At 44.8% G+C, this 23,762-nt stretch overlaps 10 protein-coding genes across 10 annotated transcripts; 7 read left to right on the forward strand and 3 right to left on the reverse strand.

Annotated features, from left to right (window-relative positions):
• Positions 1 to 203: 203 nt before the first annotated feature.
• Positions 204 to 1,913, forward strand: KNAG0I00910 (pepsin-like aspartic protease; the record flags this gene model as incomplete). Its single annotated transcript, XM_022609764.1, has 1 exon — positions 204 to 1,913. The coding sequence occupies one exon, from the start codon at positions 204 to 206 to the stop codon at positions 1,911 to 1,913; it is 1,710 nt and encodes a 569-aa protein (XP_022466127.1).
• A 219-nt stretch (positions 1,914 to 2,132) lies between these two features.
• PEX7 (Pex7p) lies at positions 2,133 to 3,278 on the forward strand (the record flags this gene model as incomplete). The annotated part of the gene is made up of 1 exon (XM_022609765.1): positions 2,133 to 3,278. The coding sequence occupies one exon, from the start codon at positions 2,133 to 2,135 to the stop codon at positions 3,276 to 3,278; it is 1,146 nt and encodes a 381-aa protein (XP_022466128.1).
• Positions 3,279 to 3,458: 180 nt separating this feature from the next.
• Positions 3,459 to 8,513, forward strand: DOP1 (Dop1p; the record flags this gene model as incomplete). Its single annotated transcript, XM_022609766.1, has 1 exon — positions 3,459 to 8,513. The coding sequence occupies one exon, from the start codon at positions 3,459 to 3,461 to the stop codon at positions 8,511 to 8,513; it is 5,055 nt and encodes a 1,684-aa protein (XP_022466129.1).
• A 112-nt stretch (positions 8,514 to 8,625) lies between these two features.
• On the reverse strand, positions 8,626 to 9,312 carry MTQ2 (S-adenosylmethionine-dependent methyltransferase; the record flags this gene model as incomplete). The annotated part of the gene is made up of 1 exon (XM_022609767.1): positions 8,626 to 9,312. One exon carries the CDS (start codon positions 9,310 to 9,312, stop codon positions 8,626 to 8,628), a length of 687 nt encoding a protein of 228 aa, XP_022466130.1.
• Positions 9,313 to 9,535: 223 nt separating this feature from the next.
• RUB1 (NEDD8 family protein RUB1) lies at positions 9,536 to 9,868 on the forward strand (the record flags this gene model as incomplete). Its single annotated transcript, XM_022609768.1, has 1 exon — positions 9,536 to 9,868. One exon carries the CDS (start codon positions 9,536 to 9,538, stop codon positions 9,866 to 9,868), a length of 333 nt encoding a protein of 110 aa, XP_022466131.1.
• Positions 9,869 to 10,141: 273 nt separating this feature from the next.
• Positions 10,142 to 12,325, forward strand: KNAG0I00960 (uncharacterized protein; the record flags this gene model as incomplete). Its single annotated transcript, XM_022609769.1, has 1 exon — positions 10,142 to 12,325. One exon carries the CDS (start codon positions 10,142 to 10,144, stop codon positions 12,323 to 12,325), a length of 2,184 nt encoding a protein of 727 aa, XP_022466132.1.
• A 470-nt stretch (positions 12,326 to 12,795) lies between these two features.
• On the reverse strand, positions 12,796 to 14,970 carry HPR1 (Hpr1p; the record flags this gene model as incomplete). Its single annotated transcript, XM_022609770.1, has 1 exon — positions 12,796 to 14,970. One exon carries the CDS (start codon positions 14,968 to 14,970, stop codon positions 12,796 to 12,798), a length of 2,175 nt encoding a protein of 724 aa, XP_022466133.1.
• A 351-nt stretch (positions 14,971 to 15,321) lies between these two features.
• On the reverse strand, positions 15,322 to 17,265 carry RGP1 (Rgp1p; the record flags this gene model as incomplete). The annotated part of the gene is made up of 1 exon (XM_022609771.1): positions 15,322 to 17,265. One exon carries the CDS (start codon positions 17,263 to 17,265, stop codon positions 15,322 to 15,324), a length of 1,944 nt encoding a protein of 647 aa, XP_022466134.1.
• A 529-nt stretch (positions 17,266 to 17,794) lies between these two features.
• On the forward strand, positions 17,795 to 22,402 carry YCF1 (ATP-binding cassette glutathione S-conjugate transporter YCF1; the record flags this gene model as incomplete). Its single annotated transcript, XM_022609772.1, has 1 exon — positions 17,795 to 22,402. The coding sequence occupies one exon, from the start codon at positions 17,795 to 17,797 to the stop codon at positions 22,400 to 22,402; it is 4,608 nt and encodes a 1,535-aa protein (XP_022466135.1).
• A 567-nt stretch (positions 22,403 to 22,969) lies between these two features.
• On the forward strand, positions 22,970 to 23,428 carry KNAG0I01000 (uncharacterized protein; the record flags this gene model as incomplete). The annotated part of the gene is made up of 1 exon (XM_022609773.1): positions 22,970 to 23,428. The coding sequence occupies one exon, from the start codon at positions 22,970 to 22,972 to the stop codon at positions 23,426 to 23,428; it is 459 nt and encodes a 152-aa protein (XP_022466136.1).
• Between the last annotated feature and the right edge of the window lie 334 nt (positions 23,429 to 23,762).

Consider the following 23,762-nt stretch of genomic DNA (forward strand, 5'->3'; position numbering starts at 1 on the left):
CTTTCACGGCTCTATCAGTGTACACTTGTTGGGAGCAATAATAAGATATTGTAAGAGGAAGACGAAGACGATGCGTTGGCAAAAGTTGGCTTGTGTGTGTGTGGCTGGTGCGTGGGGCAGTGGCTGGTGCTGCTGTGGTTGGAGAAGCGGGTGCAGATGTGCCGGAGAAGTACGTGAAATTGGATTTCCACAAGAGGAACGGTATGAGGGAGTGGCTTGCGAAGCGGGATAATACGGACGGGTACTCGCTTATGGACGTCCAGAACCAGGTTAGCTTTTACTCGGTCGATTTGGAGATAGGGACTCCACCGCAGAAAGTGACTGTGCTCGTGGACACCGGGTCTTCGGATCTTTGGGTGATGGGGACGGACAATCCGCTGTGTGCCAGTGGGCGCCGTGGCAAGAAGTTCCTGGGTGATGAAGGGGACGCTCGCGTCGAAATTGAAGCGCAACAGAAAGACGAATGGGTGACCACAGGGGTGGTTACTATAACTTTAGGTGATCTGCCACCCGGTGGGAACATATGGAACTCGGTGGCCGGCGATCTGGAGTCCGGGTGGACGATGATGACTGGTGCGGAGAACACAATGATGATGACTGGGACAGGGACAGAAACGGCAGTCGCAACAGGTGTACCAGCAAGAACCACCGATAGTGCTGCTGAGGCCACTGTGCAGTGTTCTACGTACGGTACTTTTGACCACAGCAAATCGTCCACTTTCAAGTCGAACAATACAGCCTTCGCCATCTCCTACGGTGATACCTCCTATGCGTCAGGTAGCTGGGGTATTGACACGATGAGCATCAACAAATTGAATGTGTCAGGTGTCTCCTTCGCCGTGGCAAACTACAGTAACTCAAGTATGGGTGTCCTTGGGATCGGGCTACCAGGCCTGGAGGTCACTAACCAATTATCGAACACTGCGAGTGGGAAAAAGGACATCGCCGCGGCCTCATCATCACTGTACCAGTACGCCAATTTCCCCATGGTGTTGAAGAACGACGGTATCATTCACAAAGTCGCGTACTCACTGTTTTTGAACGACCCACAGGAACAAGAAGGCTCTGTCTTGTTCGGAGCTGTAGACCATTCCAAGTACACCGGCACTCTGTACACGGTGCCCCTGGTGGACATATACCACGATTCTGCGAGCTCCAAACCGGTTGAGTTCGATATCACGCTGTATGGTCTAGGGGTCGATAAGGACGGCTCTCAATCGACTATTGCAACGACCACTATACCGGCTCTTCTGGACTCTGGGACAACCATTTCCTATTTCCCTGCGCAATTAGCTAACGAAATTGCCAGGAAGTTCAATGCAACTTACGATAGCAGATCTGGGTTTTACACCATGAGCTGTTCCTACGATACAAGCAACACAAATTTGGTGTTCGATTTTGGTGGGTTCCATATCACGGCTCCCCTGGATGATTTTGTAGTACAACAGAGTTCCCAAACGTGCGTCCTGGCAATAGGGCCACAGCAGGAAAACTGGGTCGTTTTGGGGGACGTCTTCTTGTCGAACGCATACGTCGTTTACGATCTAGAGAATCTGGAAGTCTCCATGGCACAGGCAAACTTCGACAGCAGTCTCCCTGAATCGGTGGAGGTCATTAGTTCTACGGTCCCAAGTGCCGTCAAGGCCGCATCCTATAGCAACCCATGGTCCAGCGCCGTTATGATGAGCACTGGTGGGAACATCTTCACCGTCGAGGGGGCCTCGAACACGACCGGGTCTTCGAGCACACGTTCTGGTAGCAGGATAACTTCACGTGTTGGCAGCAGCAGCAGCACGAGACGCTCTGAAGCGTCCTCATCGATGGGGACCAATCAACGGAAAAACGCTGGTGCCATCGTTCTGCCATCTTTCAGCACGGCAATTTTCACCTTTATCGCGTCCTTCTTGTTGTGAATACTCTTGTCAGAACCTTACGTGCAACCAAATTCTCTAAACGTTGTTACTTAAAGGACAGAACTCAAAAGATTTATGTATATAACGGATATATTTACATGTCTTATTTCTTTGATTTACATTATGCGATGTCTAAAAGAATGGTTGATGGAGTCGTAAGTTCAGCATACGAAGCGGCACTCGTTGACTTCCACTGCGTGATACGAGCAGCGTGTATCAATGTTGCGCTTCGAGATGCGCGGGTTTAGTGGGTACGCTGTGCAGTACTCCCCCTTCCTCGATAGTAGGCTCGCGGTCGCTACGGGCACGAATTACGGATTAATCGGGAACGGTAAACTATGGATATTGGATATCTCTCCAGAGGGCCAAATGGTAACTCGAAGGGATTATCTAACACAGGATTGTCTCTTTGATTTAGCATGGAGCGAACTCAATGAAAACCAGTGTCTTGTGGCGCAAGGAGATGGCAGCCTACGACTTTTCGATACAACCCTGGATAAGTACCCTGTCGCGGTGTATCAGGAGCACAGAGACGAGGTAGCAAGCTGTAACTGGTCGCTTATCGGGAGAAACACTTTTGTCTCCAGTGGATGGGATGGGCTGGTGAAGGTATGGAGCGTCGGTAGACCCAACAGTGTTATGACATTGAAACCAAGAACGAGGTCCAACACAGCGGTGCTCGACCGACCGAACGGTACAGGTACCACCAATGGGAAAGATTGTGTATACCAGGCAAAGTTTTCGCCGCATGACGATTCGTTAATGGTTTGCTGCTCAGGGGACTCGACGGTGTCCCTTTTTGATCTAAGAGCATCTCAGCCAGGTCAAGGCCCGACGCACCAATTCATGGCACACAGTGGATCAGAAACCCTCAGCGTAGACTTCAATAAGTACAGAACTAATGTTATAGCTACCGGGGGAGTCGATAACAAGATTAAGATCTGGGACTTACGAATGCTCAGAACAGGGCCCCTTTCGATTCGGGGAAAGTGGCCTGAGGGCCCAAGAGGGGCCAAGCAAGTGCAGTGCACTAACGAAATCGTCGGTGGTCACGAGTTGGCTGTCAGAAAGGTCAATTGGTCCCCGCACTCGAGCAATTACTTACTCTCCACATCATATGACATGACATGTTGCATATGGCAAGATATGGGCTATGCTACGGACCGCACCAGAGGCAACAATAGTGGGTACGGCGTAACTACGGGGAGAACAAATGCGAGTGACCTGCGCAATGGGCTCGTGTCAAGATTCACCGCTCATACAGAGTTTGTATTCGACGGAGACTGGTCGCTCTGGGGTGCGCCAGGGTTTGTGGCGACTACCGGCTGGGATGGGAACGTGTTCGTGTGGAAAGGCACTCCCTAAAGGAGTTCAATCCTCCCACTGTAACTGACCTTTGCACCCTCTCACCATATTTCATATTCATATTCACAATACGTATCTTAAAATTATTATGTCGTTACGGAAAACCTCGTATTCCAACGTTTTAGAGGAGGGAGCAACGACGGGGACATTGCTAGAGTTCGACGAGGAGATCAACCACCAATGTCGCTGGCACTAAAGCCGCTCACAATAGATGTGCAGGGGAAACAATTGGACTCGAAGCAGAAGAAGTTCCATTCGAACGTGAAGAAGGCGTTGGAGCGGTTCGACTTAGTTACAGAATGGGCAGATTACATCGCCTCACTGGGTGCGCTGTTGAAGGCTTTGCAGAGTTGGCAACCGCAATTTTCTAACGTCAAGTACTACGTGCCGTCACCATATGAGGTGAGTAGACGGTTGACCTCGTCTCTAAGCCCCGAACTACCTGCCGGTGTCCACAACAAAACCTTAGAAGTTTACACATACATCTTCGAGAACATTGGGCTAGAAGCACTGGCCTCAGAGTGTAACATTTGGATTCCAGGTATTTTGCCATTAATGTCGTACGCATCGATGTCTGTCAGATCGACGCTTATCGAGGTGTACGATACATATCTGGTTCAATTGCCCTCTCAGACCCTGCAAGTGGTTGTTAGACCGTTGCTTGCATCGTTGTTCCCCGGGGTTGACGACGAGAGTAGTGAATTTCTGGGCCCAACTTTGAAGCTGATTGAAACTTTACAAGAGAACTTGGGAGACGACTCTCTGTTTTGGCAGACCTGTTTTATCATCATGATGGCTAATAAGGAGAGACGATTAGGTGGTCTTGTTTGGCTGACAAGAAAATTGCCCTCTTTGAATGCGGTGCCGCATTTGGTAGCAGAACTAAACAAGACTGACGCTGCCTTGACGAAAAATAGATCAAAAGATACTGCACTGGCACTCTTACTACCTCAAACTAAGAAATTGTTAAAACCGGAACCTGGTTTGCTAATTCGCTGTTTTGTCTGTGCTTTAGACCAAGACAATGATTTGTTGATCAAAAGGGGTGCTTTGGACTTGTTGCTGCAAAGATTACATTTGAACTCTCCTGTCTTAACTGACATTGTCAACGCAGAGGACTTAAAACTGTTAGTGATGAGCTGCTGCAAGACGACTTTGGCGAAAGATATGTCCTTGAACAGAAGAGTATGGAACTGGCTGCTAGGACCGAGCCTCAACAATAACCCAGGAAATGATGGTGCTACAACACCGGTCTCCGCTGCAGACCTAAGTATCAACAACTCAAAATATTTCATGAAATATGGAATTGATCCACTAATAAATGGACTAGAGGATATGATTAGTACCGCAGATGGAATTTTGGTTGCCCTTAGAGTGTGTCTTTTGTTCATGGACCGCTGGGAAATTGGTTCCCACGTCATTCCAAAAATGTTCATCACGTTATTGCGTGGTACTGAAAAATTTCAAGATAATGAGCAGGTTATGAAAGCAGCAAATACATTCTTTGATGCTGTAGAGACTTTCATCATTTGGAGTGAGATATTCAAGTGGGTTATTCAAAACGGGGATTTTGCATTCTTGCAGTTCGTTTTGGCAAATTTTCATATAACAGGTGACGAGGAAATTATTGTTAGGCACTTACCACCGATACTTTTGGCTATATTGAGCTTCTTCAACATTGAACAGAACCGAGCGCGTTTGCCAAAAAATAAGCAAAATGAATTGATTTCACAAATCTTAGAGTTTCTACCAGAACGCGCCTTCTTACCCCTAAGCAACTCTAAACTCAGCATCAAAGATGACCATGATCCCAATACTACTTTGAAAGTTATTGATGACTACTACAGTAAAATCCGCGACTCCATTCTGACTTCTGATGATAATGAAAATCCAAATGAAATTACGCTTCCATTCGCCACGGCTGATTTGACCTTTTTGATTGTTTACAACGTTTATGAATTATTATTGAGGGATCTTAAGGTCGGTACGAACATTAAAGAATCCTCAAAACTCTTCGTCGCCGTATTTGAAAAGGTTCCTGAACACAACGACGAAGAAAATAAAATACCCGAAAATTGGTCATTAATCACATTAACTGATAAAATTTTTGAAACCCTTAGAAAGGATAATTCGCCGCTCGAAACAGATGCTTTGGTAGGCGTTTTGGATATATACAGCCACTACCTCTTTCTGCGTATGCCATTATTAGAATCGATAAAAATGTTGAACCTTATTGTTAGCTTACTATGGGAATATATGCTTAGCCCGAACTGGCAGGGTATTGCCATCAAATCTTTGAAATCACTGATAAGAACTGTTCCAACCGAAAACATTGAAGCTGCTCTTTGCTCCGCCTTCAAAAATGAGAAGGATGTCACCAAAAGGTTACTCGTTTTGGACTTATTGTGGGTGCATTCGAGCGACTATGCTGCAATTATCAGACAGCCATTAGAGTTGATACTGGACGTACTTTTCGATGATCAGAATCCCTATTATTTGACAGTTTCGAAGTGGATCTTATCACTACTGAATTCGGGGACATCAAATAGATTGTACCAAATTTTAACAGATGAACTATCTTCTTTCCCGTTTTTAAATAATGATACACTAGGAGAGTTTGATGATTTGGAAATGTTTGCATATAGAGTCCAAGTGCTAATCAATGTCTTGCACACTAATGATGCCCTTGTCATGAAGAACTTTTCTACAGAGTTGACACCAAACTCGTCGTTGGATAAATGGAAGAACCAAGATGTTTCAACCTACAAAAATCTTACGATAGCAATTTTGATGAAGTTTTTGGCATTAGAAAATAATTCAGATGCGAAAAGCATCAGGAGTACTCTTATTCTTTTGAACTGTTTACTGGATGGGACAGAAGAAAACTTCAAGGATTATATTATCTTTTTTTTGAAGCTAGTCAGCAAATATGTGACGGAAATAAACCTCGAAGGTGAATTAATTGCTGTTTCACTTTTGGATATGGTCTCAAAAATATTAAGGCTATCGCACAATCGTGGTATGAAACTAGAAATATTTACCGATGATGATTCCCATTTGAAGTTTATTGATTTCTTGGTGACGAGTATATCGAAAATTAACAATACCTTGGTGATAACCTCGTATGTCAAACTGCTATCCGAGAGTATAACGTATTTCGGTAATTCTTTATTTGACATTCTATTGCCGTTGACCGCTTCTATCATACAGTGTATCCAACGGTTCTTAAATGCAGAGAAAGAAAAGGGAGGATACTACCAATCAATATCACTACTTTTAGGTGCTCTTGAAGATATACTAAAAGTTTCTCACAGTTTGCTTTCGATGGACGAGAAAGACAGTTACTTCTCTGGGGTGGGAAATACCGGCGATTTTTTACAATCTGTAGTTTCTAACGTGTTTTCTAACGAGAACCAGGAAACCGGAATTAGGACACAAGGGGAGCGCGATGTAATTATCCAAGCCTTTAAACAGGTCACTGTGTGCTCTTTAGATATATGGACATGGGCTCACAAAACAACTGGAGTTATAGGGGGGAAATCCAGTAGTACCCCAAACACGGGGAATTATAATGCTTACAAATTTAAGTTCAGGTCCAAGAAGTTACTTGAAACCCTCTTTCTTCTGGAACCTATGGAGGTGCTTGAAAATCTAATTGTGATCGAATCTAGCGACATGGTAATTACGCTTATTCACGTCCTAGATGGGAATAAACCATCTTTAACCATTCCATTCTTCTTTTTTGGAATAATTAGTAGATACAATAAAGGAAGTGTTACGAAATTTTCCATACACAAGAGCTCCAAAGGATCTGGGAGACTGGAATCATCATTAATTCATAAGTTGAAAGGTGAAACATTGATGGACTTCCTTGTCACCTACGCAAAATCGTTGGAAAATACAGCCGTCGAGGAGTTCTACAACGATTTCATCAGTTTCTTTAAAGATATCGCCTTGAACTACACATTGTATAAGCCAATAGCTTATAAGGTGATTGAATTTATTGGTATCATTGCAGAAAAGTTGCAGAAGACACAATTCAATCAACAAAAACATTACAAGAAGGAGTTGTCTGATATTTTTGTCAAGTACTTGCCCAATGCTATTGCAGAGCTACCCAGTGATGCCTTAGAAAAGAGCAAGGCACTTACAATAGTAAGGCATTTGGTTTCAAAAGTTCAGTACATTGTTAATGATACTGTTGGTGGCGATAGATTTAGCTCCATCATATCAATCATCGTTTCCCAATGTCTAACAACCCCATTGAAATATAAAGGGGAAAAGGACAGTAAACTTTCAGATGATTATTTGACATTGGCAACCTCTGTTTCCGAAGTAGGCGCTAAAGTAAAGAACTGGAAGGCTTTGATAGCAGAGATTTTTCAAGATGAGAAGAAAAGTCCCTGTTTTGGTGAGAACAAACTGTGGAATTCGATCATATACGAATGGTCCCAATACCCTGACAATAAAACCAAGTTATTAGCTGATTTACTGTTAGTAACTGGTTCAAAGAGAATGGGGATGACGCCAGCATTAATAACGTTTAATTCGTGGAACGATTCGGAGGTTGATGCCAAGTGCCAAAACATGTTGAAGATATCGTATCTATTGATCATTGCACCTGTGGACACATACCTTCTGGATTTCCAATCATTGATATCCTGTGTTTGCCAGTATCTGGTTGGTAACGACTCGAAAATCAAAACTACTTGCTGGATTCTTTTGAGAGTGTTGTTTTTGAGGTTCTCGGTGTCGCATTTCAATGATTACTGGGGGACGCTTTCATACTGCCTGCAAACAAATTTACAAGAGTTCTGCGAGTCAGTTCAGATCCAGCAGAATGTGGATTGCAATCTCGTCTTGCAAGTTTGCAAGACACTAGATTTATTGTTAGCGTTGGGTTACGAGGGATTTACTTCCACTAACGAATGGTTGTTTATTATTGATACTGTGAACTGTATCTTCAAAACGTATCCGTATGTGGCGTTAGTAGATAAGATCTCTGAATTCAAAGAATATGGAATTGGGCAGATTGGTGATATTGAATTGACCGAATCCAAGGAACTAAGACTGCCCTTACTATGCGGGGTACATTCGATAACGAAGCAGAGTCAGCTGAGAAACTTTTTCAGTGGGTTGAGTTACTCATACTATGAAAGTATGTACAGTTTGAAACCACTCGACACGCCCGCTTGTGAAACCGATGTATTCGAAGACATATTCGCTCAAGTTTAAACCAGATGTTGGAACTCTGTGTGTACGATATCAAAGTGATAAATTGAATTGAGGTAGGCTACGGAAACATTCAAAAAGTACGTATGACATAATACTGTTTTTTTTTGGTTATTTACTTATGCATGAATCTATAAACGGACAAGACCTCCCATCCTGCCTTTCTATGCTCTATCAGTTCTATATCCCAGCTAGGATCTTCTTGCATTATTTTTTGGACAAGTTGCTCTGGTTTGTTTCGGGCACAGAACAAAATGTATGCAACGCCTTTCGGCGAGAGTACCGTTTCCAAGGAGTCCAGAACCTTCCCAGTAATCTCCATCCCATCAACGCCTCCCAGCAGAGCTAGGTCTAGCCACTGGTCGATATTCTCCTTTGTATCTGGGATCTCTGGAACCTCCTCTGCTGGAACGTACGGTGGATTGAACACTAACAAATCAACCTGTTTGTCTCTCAAACCCGTTGTTAAATCGCTCTGTACCGGTTCCAAATACCCTGAATGGCCATTTTCTTTTATACAGTTATTTAGTGTTGCCGTCTGTAAAGTACCTTCAAGCGCCCATGGGTTGATATCCAGAGCCAGATACAGTGCCCCATTGTGACTCGGTATATTATTCTGCATCATGAATGTCGTTACAATCCCAGAGCCGGGTCCCAGCTCACATACTATTGCCAGATTGCCATCGAATCTCGTCTGCAAAAATTGTAAATCTTTCTCCAAGGAATCTAGGAGAAGAAAACTATCCTCTGCCGGCTCATAAACTTTCTCATAATCGCACTTTACATATGGTGTGGGTAACATCGCTACAGAAATCCTCTACGTCACACACAGCTTTTGTCTAACTTATCGACCTCAACTCCAGAAACTCATACTGCTGATCGGTTTCACAGCCAAAAAAAAAAATAATTGGGAAAATTGAACAAATCTCAAAACCTTCCCATACAAAGATTGAAGGCTGTATAACGCTGTTCAACTGGTAAATCGGTTCCTCTCTAGCCTTATAGAAATACACCAAAACTGGACTATGATTGTGAAGGTGAAAACACTGACAGGGAAGGAGATCCCTGTGGAACTGGAGGCGTCTGACAAAGTGTACCGTGTAAAGGAACTGCTAGAGGAGAAAAGAAGGGATCCCACCATCGCAGCAGAGACTGATATTCCAGGGGAAACAAATGTATGTGTCAAATGGGTACCTGTGGGACTGACGTGTCTCACCCGCTCACTCTTTTTTCTGCTCCGTATCTCTTATACTAACAAACTAATATCACACAGCGACGATGAACAAACGATAAGCTCTGCCAAGTTGGTGGACGGCATGCAGCTTCATTTAGTCCTGACTCTCAGAGGCGGCTTTTAAGAAGCACCCGTAACAGTACCAGACGTGTCGCTCAGGGTACGCCCCAGTTCCCGGACACACGTATATACGAAGGCAGCTACGTACTGATATATAACGGTATTATGTATATGGTCACCCCTCATTTTGATAGCGCCGTTTGCATTTATCTCCTCACAGTTCAGATCTGCACACATTAAGATATAATATATATATATAATGGGTGTCGAAGAGGGATATGAGTCAACGTACCCTTGGACTGGAGTGGGATGGTAGCAGTGATAGAGTAGTAGCGAGATGTCTTTCCCGGTAGAGATACTCACGAACATCGTCGAATGCAACGAAGATAGCGTTGGGACGCTTATCTCCTGGGCGCACATATCAAATTACTATAAGCACGTCATTAGTCATCGGATTGGTATAGTCACCGTAGTGGACGGCCCGAATGAGTTGCAAGATATCCTGGGCTATCAGATACTTGTGTCCACAGGAAACCACGTTGTGGTGAGCACGGACCAGGACAGTAGTGCTAATGCGGAGATCTTGAAGGGGTTTTGTCCCCTGTTTGGAAATCTGTTGCTCGTGGTAGACTCACAGAGGAGATACAGCGAGGTGTTGAGCAATTTGCTTGGTGTTGTGGCACATTCGTGCCAACAACATGCCACTGTCTCCGTTTTGTATAGGACCAGGACAAATTTTTTGAGTAAGCTATATTTCGCCGAGTTCAAAAGGTGTTGTGCCATTTTGAACTTGGCAGAACTGTACGTTATAGGTGAGAATGGTATCTCACTGGATGACACCATGTGCGATATTGAGAATCTGTTTGCAAGAGTGTATCTAAATGATGTCGAGAGCATTTACTCCTTAGATCTATTGAACGCTCGAAATCCACTAATCGCACCGGGACTGGAAATGATTAAAAACATCAACTTTGACTCACAAGTGGTCCGGCTCGACCAATTTCTGGGCGGAATACCAAACTTAAAATACATCGGTTCTGTCAAGTTCCCATTGGGAAGTTCTGATTGTACCACTTATGTTCTTCCAGCCTGTGATGTAATATCCTTCACGGAGTTCAATTCAGGAGTCGCCTACCCTATCATTGACGGTAAGCAAGTGAGGAAGGAAGTTGCCATAACAACTTCTTTGCGTACGCGAGATCCAGAGTTTACTTCCCTGTGTCTTCCACAGGTAGAGACGATGACGCTAAGTATGCCCGGGATTGCCAGTTACCAGTGGACAAGATTTCAAAGCTGCCAATTTGGTAATTTGATGAATTTGAACTGCGATGCAGCAATCATTCCTTGGGAGGACTTGAGTTTTATTAATGGGACAATAAAGCACCTATCCATAAAACTGTACAGTAAAGAACAACTCGAATGGTTGGAGAGTTGTCCTTTCATAATCAAAGACCTTGAAATATTTTCTAATCGCAAGATACAAATGGGGAACGAAGCCAAAAGATTATTCAATGTGAAGGCAAGCTCCCTAACAATCAAATTAGAAAGTTTGGAACAATTTAAACTATTTCAAGATGTGATAGTGCCCCTTGTGAAGGCGAACAATATTCGGCATCTGAACATAACGGTTGGTATGAACAGCCTGCTGGACTCGGTGACAAGTAGTGTAGTACCCCGAAGAGAGTTGGGCTTAGAGTCAGAGGATAGCACAATAATTTCTCGTCTTCCACCTCTAGAGTCACTAACCATTCTATCGGAAGAGAGGGATGCTTTGGATTATATGGGTTTATCATCTCAACAGCAACAAGTGTTCCTGTTGCACCAACAAAGAAGGAGGAGCAGTGCAACAGCTAGTGAGAATATTCTTAAGAACATCCCCAACATGGTTGATTGTGGTACATCATCGCAAATGTGTGGAATGAGCTTCTTCGAAACTCAAGATAGTGGAAATTCACAAAGAAAACTAAGTATGTCTGGCGTGTCATCAAGTATGGCAAGCCAAAATAGGAAGAGACATTCATCGGTTGGCTCTTTGTTTTCGAATCTTTCGCATCTCTCCACAGGAGAAATCGCCATCGATGACAACGATGATGAGGTGATCGTCTTTGAACCGGCCGGCAGTCACTGTGGCATAGTGACCACCAATATTAACGCACTCGAGTCCTGCATGATATCTCTGAAAAGTTTTGTGACTCTGCCGCTGTTGAGAGTTTTGGTAATGCCGGAAGAAGAGAAGATAACTGGCCCAGCAGTTTCTGATGTTGGAAATAGGATCATAGATCTACTACATTATCCATATCGAATGAAATTTCCGACAGTCTACATTAAACACATTCAAATAATGGTTGACTTTAAGAATAAACGGATTACCAATACAGTCGGCCAGAAAGAAAAGGAGCAATTCTTAAGGAAATTAGGGACGTATTTAGAGTCAAAAGGGTGTGTTTTACCTGTATTGACCAATTTAGGTTTGGATCAGACAAGTAGTAAAGTTGAGAAGTCTGTCCTCATTAATTTTTAAACATTCATCATATTCGTCATTATTATTTTTAGGATTTTCAGTTTCTGTAAGGAATAGGTCAAACAATTATTTAAATACCAACCATCAAAAAAACAATTTTAAGAACAAAAAACTATGTATCAAGTAGGGACGTACATAATACCCACACACATTCGAATAGAGACCCTCTCTTAACAGAGCTTAATGTACTCTTACAGGGTTCTTAGTAACTTCCACCAGTGGCAATAAAATAATAATAAAATTTTCAATGGAATGTCACCAGATATATAGCTGGAAACTCATAAGCTTGTTCATAAACACTGCAATTTTTTAAAGGTCATATTTAAATGCTAACAGAAAGTGAGAAATTTACAATTACATGATTCTTATTTTTTCTACTAGCAAGTACACCTGATTATCGTACCCACTACTTTCTCAATCTCTTAAAGATTTGAATAATAAATGCACTATTAATGTTCCTACCCTTTCAATTATGAAGTGGTTTCACGGGGTTCTTCTGAGATACCTTCTGATGATTCTTTTGGTTTTTCCACTTCAGCGCTATCTTCTTTCGCATCACCCTTGGGCTGGTTATGTTTGAGGGTCCCATTTTCATCTGAAACAGCATCTGTTTGATTAGAATCAACAATGGCAAGGTTGGGCTCATCTACCTCTGTTTTGAGTTTTTTATCATCTTTTACTTCATTCTCTTCCTCTAATTTCCGCTTGCGAGTTTGCCGTTCTTCCTTGCTCTTTCTTGCCAAAGCAAGCCTTTCAATATGCGGCTTTTTGATATTGGCCAACAATTCATCCCTCAGCTTTTTTTTCTCCTGTTCTGATTTTTGCGCAAACGAACTGTCAAATAGTCCCCTCAATCCAACTGTTTCATCCATTTTGCTGAATTCAAAGAGATATCTAGGTCTTAAACTACGCAAAATTTGCCATTGCTTAACAATTTCTCCACTTGTTTCATCCTCCTCCAATGACCCTTCACATTTTTGTTTCAAGTTTTCATAAAGTTCTTGAGGCTTCAAAACGTCAGATTTCACAGCATCCAATCCACTAGGGATTTTCCAAATATTATTCACCTGTTTGTTTCCCATTTTTATGAATCCGAATTTCTTAAATGAGTAATCTACTGGAACCGATTCCTTCGATACCGTTGGGAGCGCAAAACCTTGAAAGGCTTTGAAATTTTCTATTTTCTGGGTCAATGAATGGTCATTCTGTCTTATCAAATCCACAATGATGTTATTAAATGTGGGGTCTCTAAAAGAATAGAATGTGGTGACACGCCTTTCGCAGATATGCTTGCAAAACAAAATGCTTTTTTCGATTTCATTTGGACTTAGTTTATCAAAATGGATAAATTTGAGGGTATCCTCTTTCTGACACACATTTTTGTAAAGCTCTTTCACGTTTGGATTTGTCAAAAGTCTCTCCACCATATTAAGGGAGAATACTAACTGTAGTACAAACTGCTTTCTGTAGTAATCGTTTTCCGTCTTGGTTATTTGATTATAGAATGTACTTGGATTTGACATATTCAGGTCAAACACAGTAGGTCTCATAATTTTGTCGTTCCCCAAGACCGATATGACGTTGTCCCAAAGCTCTTGTTGTTTGTTTTTAACTGCATCAGAGGTCTTCAAGTAATTTGGGGTTTTTGAGTTGATAACTGTAAAATCACTAAAAAAGTTCTCATTCAATTTTTCCAGCGAGGCTAAGTTCTTCTTGTGTATGTTTTTGGCGGTCTTGTAAAATTCAGATTCATAGTCAAATAACGCGTCCAAAAATGGCGACACTGTCCTTTCCACTTCGCGTTTGAAGTCGAAAGGTTTAAAGGCAAACTCAAGAGGGCATGTCAAAAGCTTATCGAACACAAATTTATAGTCACTTGCCATCTTTTCTTTAGCCGTAGCCGGTTTAGTCGATGAGACGGGCTTATTCCAAGGATTACCGGAGTGCTGATTCCGTGAAACACTGGAGGATCTGTTGAAGTTAGACTCTTCTGCAAACGGTAACAATTCAGAGATAAATTTTTCAAGGTTATATTTCATTTTGTAGTGTGCAGGAGTGTTCAAGCTTATGTTGTACCTAATAATACTCAGCATTTCGTTCCATCGGCGCAATTTCTCAGCAACTGGTGGTTTGTAGCTGATCAAACGAGATAGCCCATCGAATTCTTCATTAACACGGTTGCCTCCCATTTGAAACCATTTCAGGCGCGATTCTGCATATGGCCAAAAATGGAGTAATTCACTGCTCCAATCAAGAAGCTCAATTGGAAAGCCAAATAGAGTAAAATAAGCATTAATCCAGCTATCAGGGTTTTTCCTAAATGCCCTAGAATGTAAACAGAAGTCTAGTATAGTAGCGGTAAACACCAATTTGTGTGAATAGTCATCGTTTTCTGTGGTAGTCATCAAGTTATCCGATACAGCTTTTTTCAATGTCACGTCGATAAGTTCATCAAAATTAGTTTCCAAAAGATCTTGATGTTTTAAAAGAGGGTCCCAACTAAAATTCAAAAGACTTTCTGGAAAAAAATTCTTTTCTAGTGGAACAGTCAATATATTTTTGGTATCAGTTTCTTTAATTAGTTTGTCAATTTCATCTGAGAAGTATTCACTGCAATTTTGAGTCAAACTTTCCAGGTTCACCATCTTCCTAGATTAATCTGTTTAAATTCAAAGAGGGAAGAAAGGTAGGTAAAAAGCACACAGATGGAGAGCAATCAACAAAGACCTCCAATAGTTCTCGATTTATCAGATATTACTCAATTGGAGTGTAAGTAGATGACTTTTTTCTTTGAACTCCTCTACAGCTTTAATGTCAGTTCAAAAAGTTCATTAGAATCATGTATAGAAATAATAATAATAAATAAGACAGGGTAACGAATACAACTTTTCAGCTGGATGCTCTGTCGAAGGACACAATGTGCGTGAACAAATAGATACTACGAGAAAGAGCACTATCAGGGTGGTTTTTTGCATAGAAATATACAATGAGTACATTTACCAGCCTCCAAAATTCTTGGATGACGGTAAGATGCATATCGGCATCTTAAAAGAAAACTCCTCACCTTCCATAGTTTTCTTTGAGTGATAGAGGGCGCCCTTTTTATCTTCGTAGAATTGGAACAAGTTTTGTCCATCGTCACTTTCCCTTCTATCAATTAGGATGAATTGGAACGATAGGACCCACTTCAATTCAAAAATATTGGTTCTGAATTGACTGGATATTTGATTCCTAGGGGTTCTTGGAATGAGTAACTTCAAAGGTATGCTCTGGCATTCGTCGTAGCAAACTGACCTAGCGTCGCTTACATTGTGGTAAAACGGCCTGACCTGTTCTGATTGCAGCACATATGTTTTGTTCAAAAGCTCTGCAGATTCTAGGGAAACGTTGACAGCACTGATTTTGAATCCCGTATGCGGTTCAGGGTATATGACCAGATCGATGTCGTCATTGGTCGTGTAGAACAATTTAGAGAAACCGATCTTGGCAATCAAAGTGCCGTTTCTGTTGATGACGTAACTACGTTGCAGGCTTGAATCCAGTTGTGAAATTAGTGTCTTGGGATTCCCGTTCTCTTGGTCTTGTTTCATGAGTTTTTTTGATAAATTTTTGGGGATTGATCTTTTGAGGCCCATAATGTTATCTCGCGTCGTACTACTTGGTTTTATACCAGCATCTCCAGTTTCGAACGGATCCTCATTGGTCTCACTGTCTTCCGCATTACCGAACTGTACCTCCAACTGTTTATCGACTAGTTGGTCAATATCCATCGCACCAACCTTATTATCCTCAACAAGTTCGATGAATTTTTGCTTCATTAGTTTAATCGTATCATTGGACAACTTATCGTTCAGTAGATTACCGGAACTTCTCCGTGTAAACATGGACGCACTTGAAGGGGACCTTTTTTGCTTCACATTTACCTCCTTGATGGTCCCCGGTTGCATAATTGTGGGCACTTTATCTACCATTGCGGTGTACTGACCGCTATTACTATCCACGAATGGGGCTATTGTTATTGGGATTCTTGTCTTGTACGGGACGATTTCATCGTGAGACAAGGTGCTGACTCCAAACTGGAGTGAATAATTGACGGCAACATTTCTAGAGTGTGTGTAGCTCGGGCATAGGTCCACTGGAAGCTTAGTTGACTTGAAATGGAACGTTTTCACTTCACCAGGTTGTAATGAAATCTCGGAAAACAAGAGAGTCTGCGGTATCAGAAACGTGGGCAATTCTTTGTAATCTTCCGAGTACTGTGCGTTGGAATTATCGTTCCCTGTGTTTGCTCCTGGTGTTAAGACGTAGCGGCTGTCCAGATTGGCAGTGAACTCGTAGGACGAATTCGAATACTGTGATAATTCGTGCTGCTGGGTCACTTTGTTCCAGGCGCCAGCACCTTCCAACACATCAAACCCGACTATCTTGGCACCCTTGTTTTGCAATTGGTCCTCTGCAATCACGTCGAGGTTGTACTGGAACATTCCTGCAACCTGCACGTACGCTGAGATCAAATCTACCGGTTTATGTTGCCGCAACTGTTTCATGATGAATTGTCTGAACCCCTCTTCGTCTTCGGTGGTGACATCGGCGGGCAGATCGGTACTTTCACCGTCCGCAGCCTCCGTCTGCTGGGGTCCCTCATCTGCCCTAAATGCACCGAACAAAAATTTCATGGACCAAGCAGAGGGGCCCTCAAGTTTACTTTGCTCCTGTTCAGCGGACTCGCCAGCATGCTCTCTGTCCAATCGCTCCTCTATATCCCTATGTAACTGATCAATCCTGCTCCTCCAGTGGGCCTGCTCACGCAGTGACCCCAAATGCCGCAGCCTGATCACCAGCGATATATGCTCCCCTGCAAAGTACGGATTGGACTCATGGACAATCTCCAGCCGCACATTATCCGTTACAAGAAACGACTCAACTTTGTGCGTGTGCATTGAATGTACACAGAACACCCGAATCCCCGCTATACACTACTTACAACGGTCCTCAAGACCAATCTGTTCACTGCCGTCGTCCACTAAAAACTGAACAAAATTTTACACCATACATTAGAGATTTTCTACGATATACAAAAGACTCAAAGAGAGCTGATATAATCAGCCGAGAAAGATGCACAGCGCGATGTCCCCAAATAAATGGACCCCACAGCCATCTCTAAACCAGCACAGCCTGAATTGTGACGATACACACGGCGGAACACCCCATCTCTCGTACATATACGTCTGTCACAGTACGTTGACACCCGCTTATTAATATCTGCCCATAATTTTCATTTCTTCTTTTTGTGCGAAGATAAAAGAAGAACAAAAAATCAGGTAATGTTCGATGCTCTTGACGAGAGCTGGGAAGGGACTTGTCTCTGTTTTCCTCCAGAGGGTAAGTTGGATTGGGATAGGTCCGTTCATAGAGTCTCCAGAGGCAAGAAACTGAACAATCTTCATTGACGCGCAGTTCGTTACAGTAATGCTGTCGTCGGAGAGAATTAAGGACTGGACGTGCCGGCTTTGCCGCTCCAGGGAGGGTTTCGGCCCCATTTCGTTTTACGGTGACTTTACAGAGTGCTTTATCGATGCAGTGGTGCTTAATTTGACTGCGTTGTTTATGCTTGTGTACGGTACGAGGGAGATTGCTAGATTGTGCAGAAACAAGCACCACGGGATTAAGTACAGGAGAAACTGGATCATTGTGTTCAGAATGGTGCTCGTAATGTTGCAGATTCTGTTCACTGCATGGTCCGCGTTGCACTTGCCCAGACACAAGGTTAAAGACTTTACGGTGATCTCGCAGTACAGTTTGACGCTGCTGTCCCTCTTTGTGGCCATGTCTTTGCACTGGATAGAGTACCACAGGTGCAAAGTGGCTAACCCAATAGTTCTGTTCTACTGGCTGTTCGAGTCCGTGGGGAACCTCGCCAAGTTTGTCAACTTCTTGATCAGATACAATTACGAGGGCCGCTGGCCGTTTGGCAAGAACGTGTTCGTGTTCGTTACCTTCCAATCGATCTTATCGGTCTCGCTGCTGCTTCTAGAGGCGTTGCCCACGAAACCAATGATGCCGTACCAGGAAATTCAAGAACATTTGTCACGCAGGAAGCCTAACCCATACGACTCTGCCAACATCTTCTCGAGGATCTCGTTCACTTGGATGTCTGGTCTGATGAAGGCCGGTTACGAAAAGTACTTAGTCGAGGAGGACATGTACAAACTACCGGAAAGATTTGACTCCGAGGAGGTTTCTTCCAAAATGGACAAGAACTGGGAAAATGAGGTCAAACAGAAGGCGAAACCATCGCTGACTTGGGCCCTGTGCTTGACCTTCGGTAATAAGATGTTACTGGCCGCGTTTTTCAAAGTGTTGCACGATATTCTGGCTTTTACCCAACCACAGCTGTTGAGACTATTGATCAGCTTCGTTAGTAGATACAACGAGGAGAGGGGCAATACGTACACCGAGTATTTCACCTCCAAAATCAGGGAACTACCCTTGGTACGTGGATTCATGATTGCCATAGGTATGTTTTGCGTTGGTTTCACGCAGACGTGTGTTTTGCACCAGTACTTTTTGAACACGTTCAACACTGGCATGAACGTGAAAAGTGCATTGACATCCATTATCTACAACAAGGCATTAGTCTTGTCCAGGGAGGCTTCCGCGACGTCCTCCACTGGTGATATTGTGAACTTGATGAGTGTTGATGTGCAGAAATTGCAGGACCTGTGCCAGTTCATCCATCTGTTGTGGTCCGGTCCCTTCCAGGTAGTCATTTGTTTGGTATCACTGTACAAACTACTGGGTCCCTCCATGTGGATTGGTGTTGTCATCTTGTTGGTCATGACCCCATTGAACACTTTCTTAGCGAAAATCCAGAAGAGACTGCAGAAATCACAGATGGGATTTAAAGATGAGAGAACAAGTGTTATCAGTGAGATCCTAAACAACATCAAATCCCTGAAGCTATACGCCTGGGAGGAGCCATACAAGAAGAAACTCGAACACGTCAGAAACGACAAAGAACTGAAAAATTTGACCAAGTTGGGTTGTTTCATGGCTATCACCAGTTTCCAGTTCAACGTTGTTCCATTTTTGGTGTCCTGTTGCACTTTTGCCGTGTTTGTTTACACAGAGGACCGGGCATTGACCGTGGACCTTGTGTTCCCCGCATTGACGTTGTTCAACTTGCTATCCTTCCCTCTTTTCGTCATTCCAAATGTGATGACTTCGTTCATCGAGGCCTCCGTCTCTGTCACGAGACTGTTCAATTTCTTAACGAACGAGGAGTTACAAAAGGACTCAGTACAACGTTTGCCCAAGGTCACTAATGTCGGTGACGTCGCCGTTAAAGTCGGCGATGATGCCACTTTCCTATGGAGACGTAAGCCAGAGTATAAAGTTGCCCTGAAGAATATTAACTTTGAGGCGAAGAAGGGACAATTGACGTGTGTGGTTGGTAGAGTTGGTAGTGGTAAAAGTGCCCTGATTCAAAGTTTGTCTGGCGATCTGTTCAGGGTCAAAGGGTTTGCCACTGTTCACGGGAGTGTCGCTTACGTGTCGCAAGTGGCGTGGATTATGAATGGTACGGTCAAGGAGAATATTCTGTTTGGACATAGGTATGATCCTGAGTTTTACGATAAAACGATTAAGGCGTGTGCTTTGACCATTGATCTGGCTGTCCTTGTCGATGGTGACGAGACATTGGTCGGGGAGAAAGGTATTTCGTTATCTGGTGGCCAAAAGGCGCGTCTATCGTTAGCCCGGGCTGTTTATGCAAGAGCTGACACGTATCTTTTGGACGATCCATTAGCTGCTGTTGACGAACACGTCGGCAAGCACTTGCTAGAACACGTCTTGGGCCCCACCGGGTTACTACGGACAAAGACTAAGATTTTGGCTACGAATAAGATATCTGTTCTATCCATTGCCGATCGGATTGCTCTGCTGGAAAATGGTGAGATTGTGGAACAAGGTTCCTACGATGAAGTTACTGCTGATGGGGATTCCGCGTTGAGCAAGTTGATCCGCGATTATGGTAGAAAGGATAACAAACCGAAGAAGGACGATGGTAACTCTGTACCAGTGTCGAGTGCCGTTTCCGTGATGGACCATGATTCGAGTGTCCCACTGGAAGACGAGTTGGAACAGTTGCAAAAACTGAATGACTTGCACTTGTTGCCTGACTCTGCACCTAGTCTGAGAAAGGCTTCAGATGCCACTTTGCGTAGTATCGGGTTTGGGGACGAGGAAAACAGTGCTAGGCGAGAGCACCGTGAGCAAGGTAAAGTGAAGTGGAGTATCTATTGGGAGTACGCGAAGGCGTGTAACCCTCGGAACGTGGTGATCCTGATTCTTTTCATCATTTTGTCGATGTTTTTGTCTGTGATGGGTAACGTATGGTTGAAGCACTGGTCCGAGGTCAACACTGAGTACGGTGGAAACCCACACGCGACACGCTACCTGCTGATCTACTTCGCGCTAGGTGTTGGTTCTGCGTTATCGACGTTGATCCAGACTGTGATTTTGTGGGTTTTCTGTACGATCCACGGGTCGAAGTACTTACACACTGTGATGACGAATGCGGTGTTCCGGGCGCCGATGTCCTTTTTTGAAACCACGCCTATTGGGCGTATCCTGAACAGGTTCTCGAACGATATCTACAAAGTGGATTCGCTACTGGGCAGAACGTTCTCTCAGTTCCTTGTCAATGCTGTTAAAGTGGTATTCACGATGATAGTTATTTGCTGGACGACATGGCAGTTCATATTCATCATTGGGCCACTGGGGGTCCTGTACATTTACTACCAGCAGTACTACCTGCGCACCTCCAGGGAGTTACGTCGTTTGGACTCTATTACACGGTCCCCCATTTACTCACACTTCCAAGAGACACTTGGCGGGATGTCTACGATCCGCGGGTACAACCAGCAAAGGCGGTTCGACCATATCAACCACTGTCGGATTGACAACAACATGAGCGCGTTTTACCCCTCGATCAATGCGAACCGGTGGCTGGCGTTCCGTTTGGAGTCCATTGGGTCTGTGATCATCCTTGGCGCGGCTACGTTGTCGATTTACCGACTGGGCCAGGGGACCCTGACCGCTGGGATGGTTGGTTTGTCTCTGAGTTATGCGTTACAGATAACACAGACGTTGAACTGGATTGTGCGGATGACCGTGGAGGTGGAGACGAACATTGTCTCCGTGGAGAGAATCAAGGAGTACTCTGAGTTGAAGAGCGAGGCGCCACTAGTGATCGAGGAGAAACGCCCCGCTGCCCACTGGCCGGACTCTGGGGATATCCGGTTCGACCACTACAGCACACGGTACCGTCCCGAACTGGACCTTGTCCTAAGGGACGTGAATCTACACATCAAGCCAAGGGAGAAGATCGGGATTGTCGGGCGTACTGGTGCCGGTAAATCGTCGCTGACTTTGGCGTTGTTCCGTATCGTTGAGGCAAGTTCCGGGGGTATTGTCATCGATGGGGTACGGATCGACGAGATTGGTCTGCACGATCTGAGGCACAACCTCTCCATCATCCCGCAGGACTCGCAAGTGTTCCAGGGCACGATCCGTGAGAATGTGGACCCGACAGAGACGTACACCGACGACGAGATCTGGCGCGTGCTGGAACTGTCGCACTTGAACAGACACGTCGAGTCGATGGGCCCGCGGGGCCTGCTGAACGAGGTGAACGAGGGCGGGTCCAATCTGAGCGTGGGCCAAAGACAGCTGATGTGCCTGGCCCGCGCGCTGCTTGTCCCCAGCAAGATCCTCATCCTCGACGAGGCGACCGCGGCGGTGGACGTCGAGACGGACCAGGTGATCCAGGAGACCATCCGTTCCGCGTTCCGCGACCGCACGATCCTGACCATAGCGCACAGAATCAACACGATCATGGACAGCGACCGCATTGTCGTGCTGGACGGCGGCCGCGTCACGGAGTTCGACACACCGACAAACCTACTCCGCAACGAGGGGTCTCAATTCCACTCCCTGTGCCAGGAGGCCGGTCTCCTCACGCGCGCGCAAGAAGCGGGTGCCGAGGGGCGCGACCCCAAAGCAAACAAAGAGTAGCGCGCTACATACAACCCTACGTACCGTGTAAACAACAAGCAAGCAAGCAAGCAAGCAAGCACACCAAGCACGACGGCCGTGGGAAACGACAGCTCCTCCGCGGGTGTTTCTGCGCGGCGCGAGGGGCGACCCCTCATTGCCGTTCTGGGCCGCCCCTTTCCCCTTCGGGAAAACACCGTCGCGCTGCCTTCCCGCGCGCTCCCGCGCGCTCCCCTATCACTAGTTGTGGCTGCACTAGCAGTCCCCAGGCGCGCCCGCCCAAAGAGGAAAGGAGCCATGGCCCCGTTGCGGGCCACGCGGGCGGGCGTCCCGAAACGGCAAAAACAAACACAAGAAAAGAAAAGAAAAGAGAGCGAAAACTTTTTCCCTCTGCGCTGCGATAGCGGCCGGGTTTAGCGTCTCTCTCTCTCCCTCGCTGTTTCAAATGCGGAATATATAAACTGGGAGATTCCAGTTTTGGTTGTTGCACAGTCGTTGTGTCTTTCTTTCCTCTCTTTCCGTCTTCTTTTTCCTCAAGACCCCCAACCCAAAACTTTACAATCGCTTAACACCCCCTACTTTCTAAAAATGCAATTCTCTACTGTCGCTACTGTCGCCGCCGTCTCTGCCGTCGCTGCCGCCCAATTCAACTCCACCACCACCGCCACCGCCACCTCTTCTCAGACCACCTTGGTCACCATCACCCACTGTGAGGACGACAAGTGTCACGAAACCGTCTCCCCAGCTTTGGTCTCCACCGCCACCGTCACCGAGAACGAGACCGTCACCAAGTACACCACCTGGTGCCCAATCCCATCCACCGAGGCCAAGGCTGCCCCAGCTACCTCCAAGGCCGCCCCAGCCACCTCCGAAGCCGCCAAGCCAGCCACCACTGCTGCTGCCGCCCCAGCCGCCAAGAACGCCACCACCACCAAGGAAGGTACCTCCACTTCCACCCACAAGGTCACCACCTACACTGGTGCCGCTGCCCAAATCTTGCCAGCTGCCGGTGCCTTGGTCGCTGGTGCCGCCGCCCTTCTATTGTAAGCGGGTTTCTAAACTCTCTCTCCACTCTTTTTATTCTATTTTTTTTAAAAGTGTGCCTTCCATGAAGTAGTGCGCTTTTTTTATACCTTCAAGAAACCTTTTTACTTAGCTGTATCATCATCAAAAAACAAAACCTATACCTTATAGTTCTACCGCCCAAAATATATATATATATATATACATATATTTGAATTACGGCTAGACTATACTGTCTCTTGCACGACGTTCTCTACACATATATATTTTATTTTAATTTTAATTTTATTTTATTTTAATCGTGTTTGTGACTGCCACTCTCAAGTCCTCCTTCTCCTCCTCCCCCACCCACCCACAG

The sequence above is a fragment of the Huiozyma naganishii genome, chromosome 9 (genome assembly GCF_000348985.1).
Source record: "Huiozyma naganishii CBS 8797 chromosome 9, complete genome".
Taxonomy (NCBI): domain Eukaryota; kingdom Fungi; phylum Ascomycota; class Saccharomycetes; order Saccharomycetales; family Saccharomycetaceae; genus Huiozyma; species Huiozyma naganishii.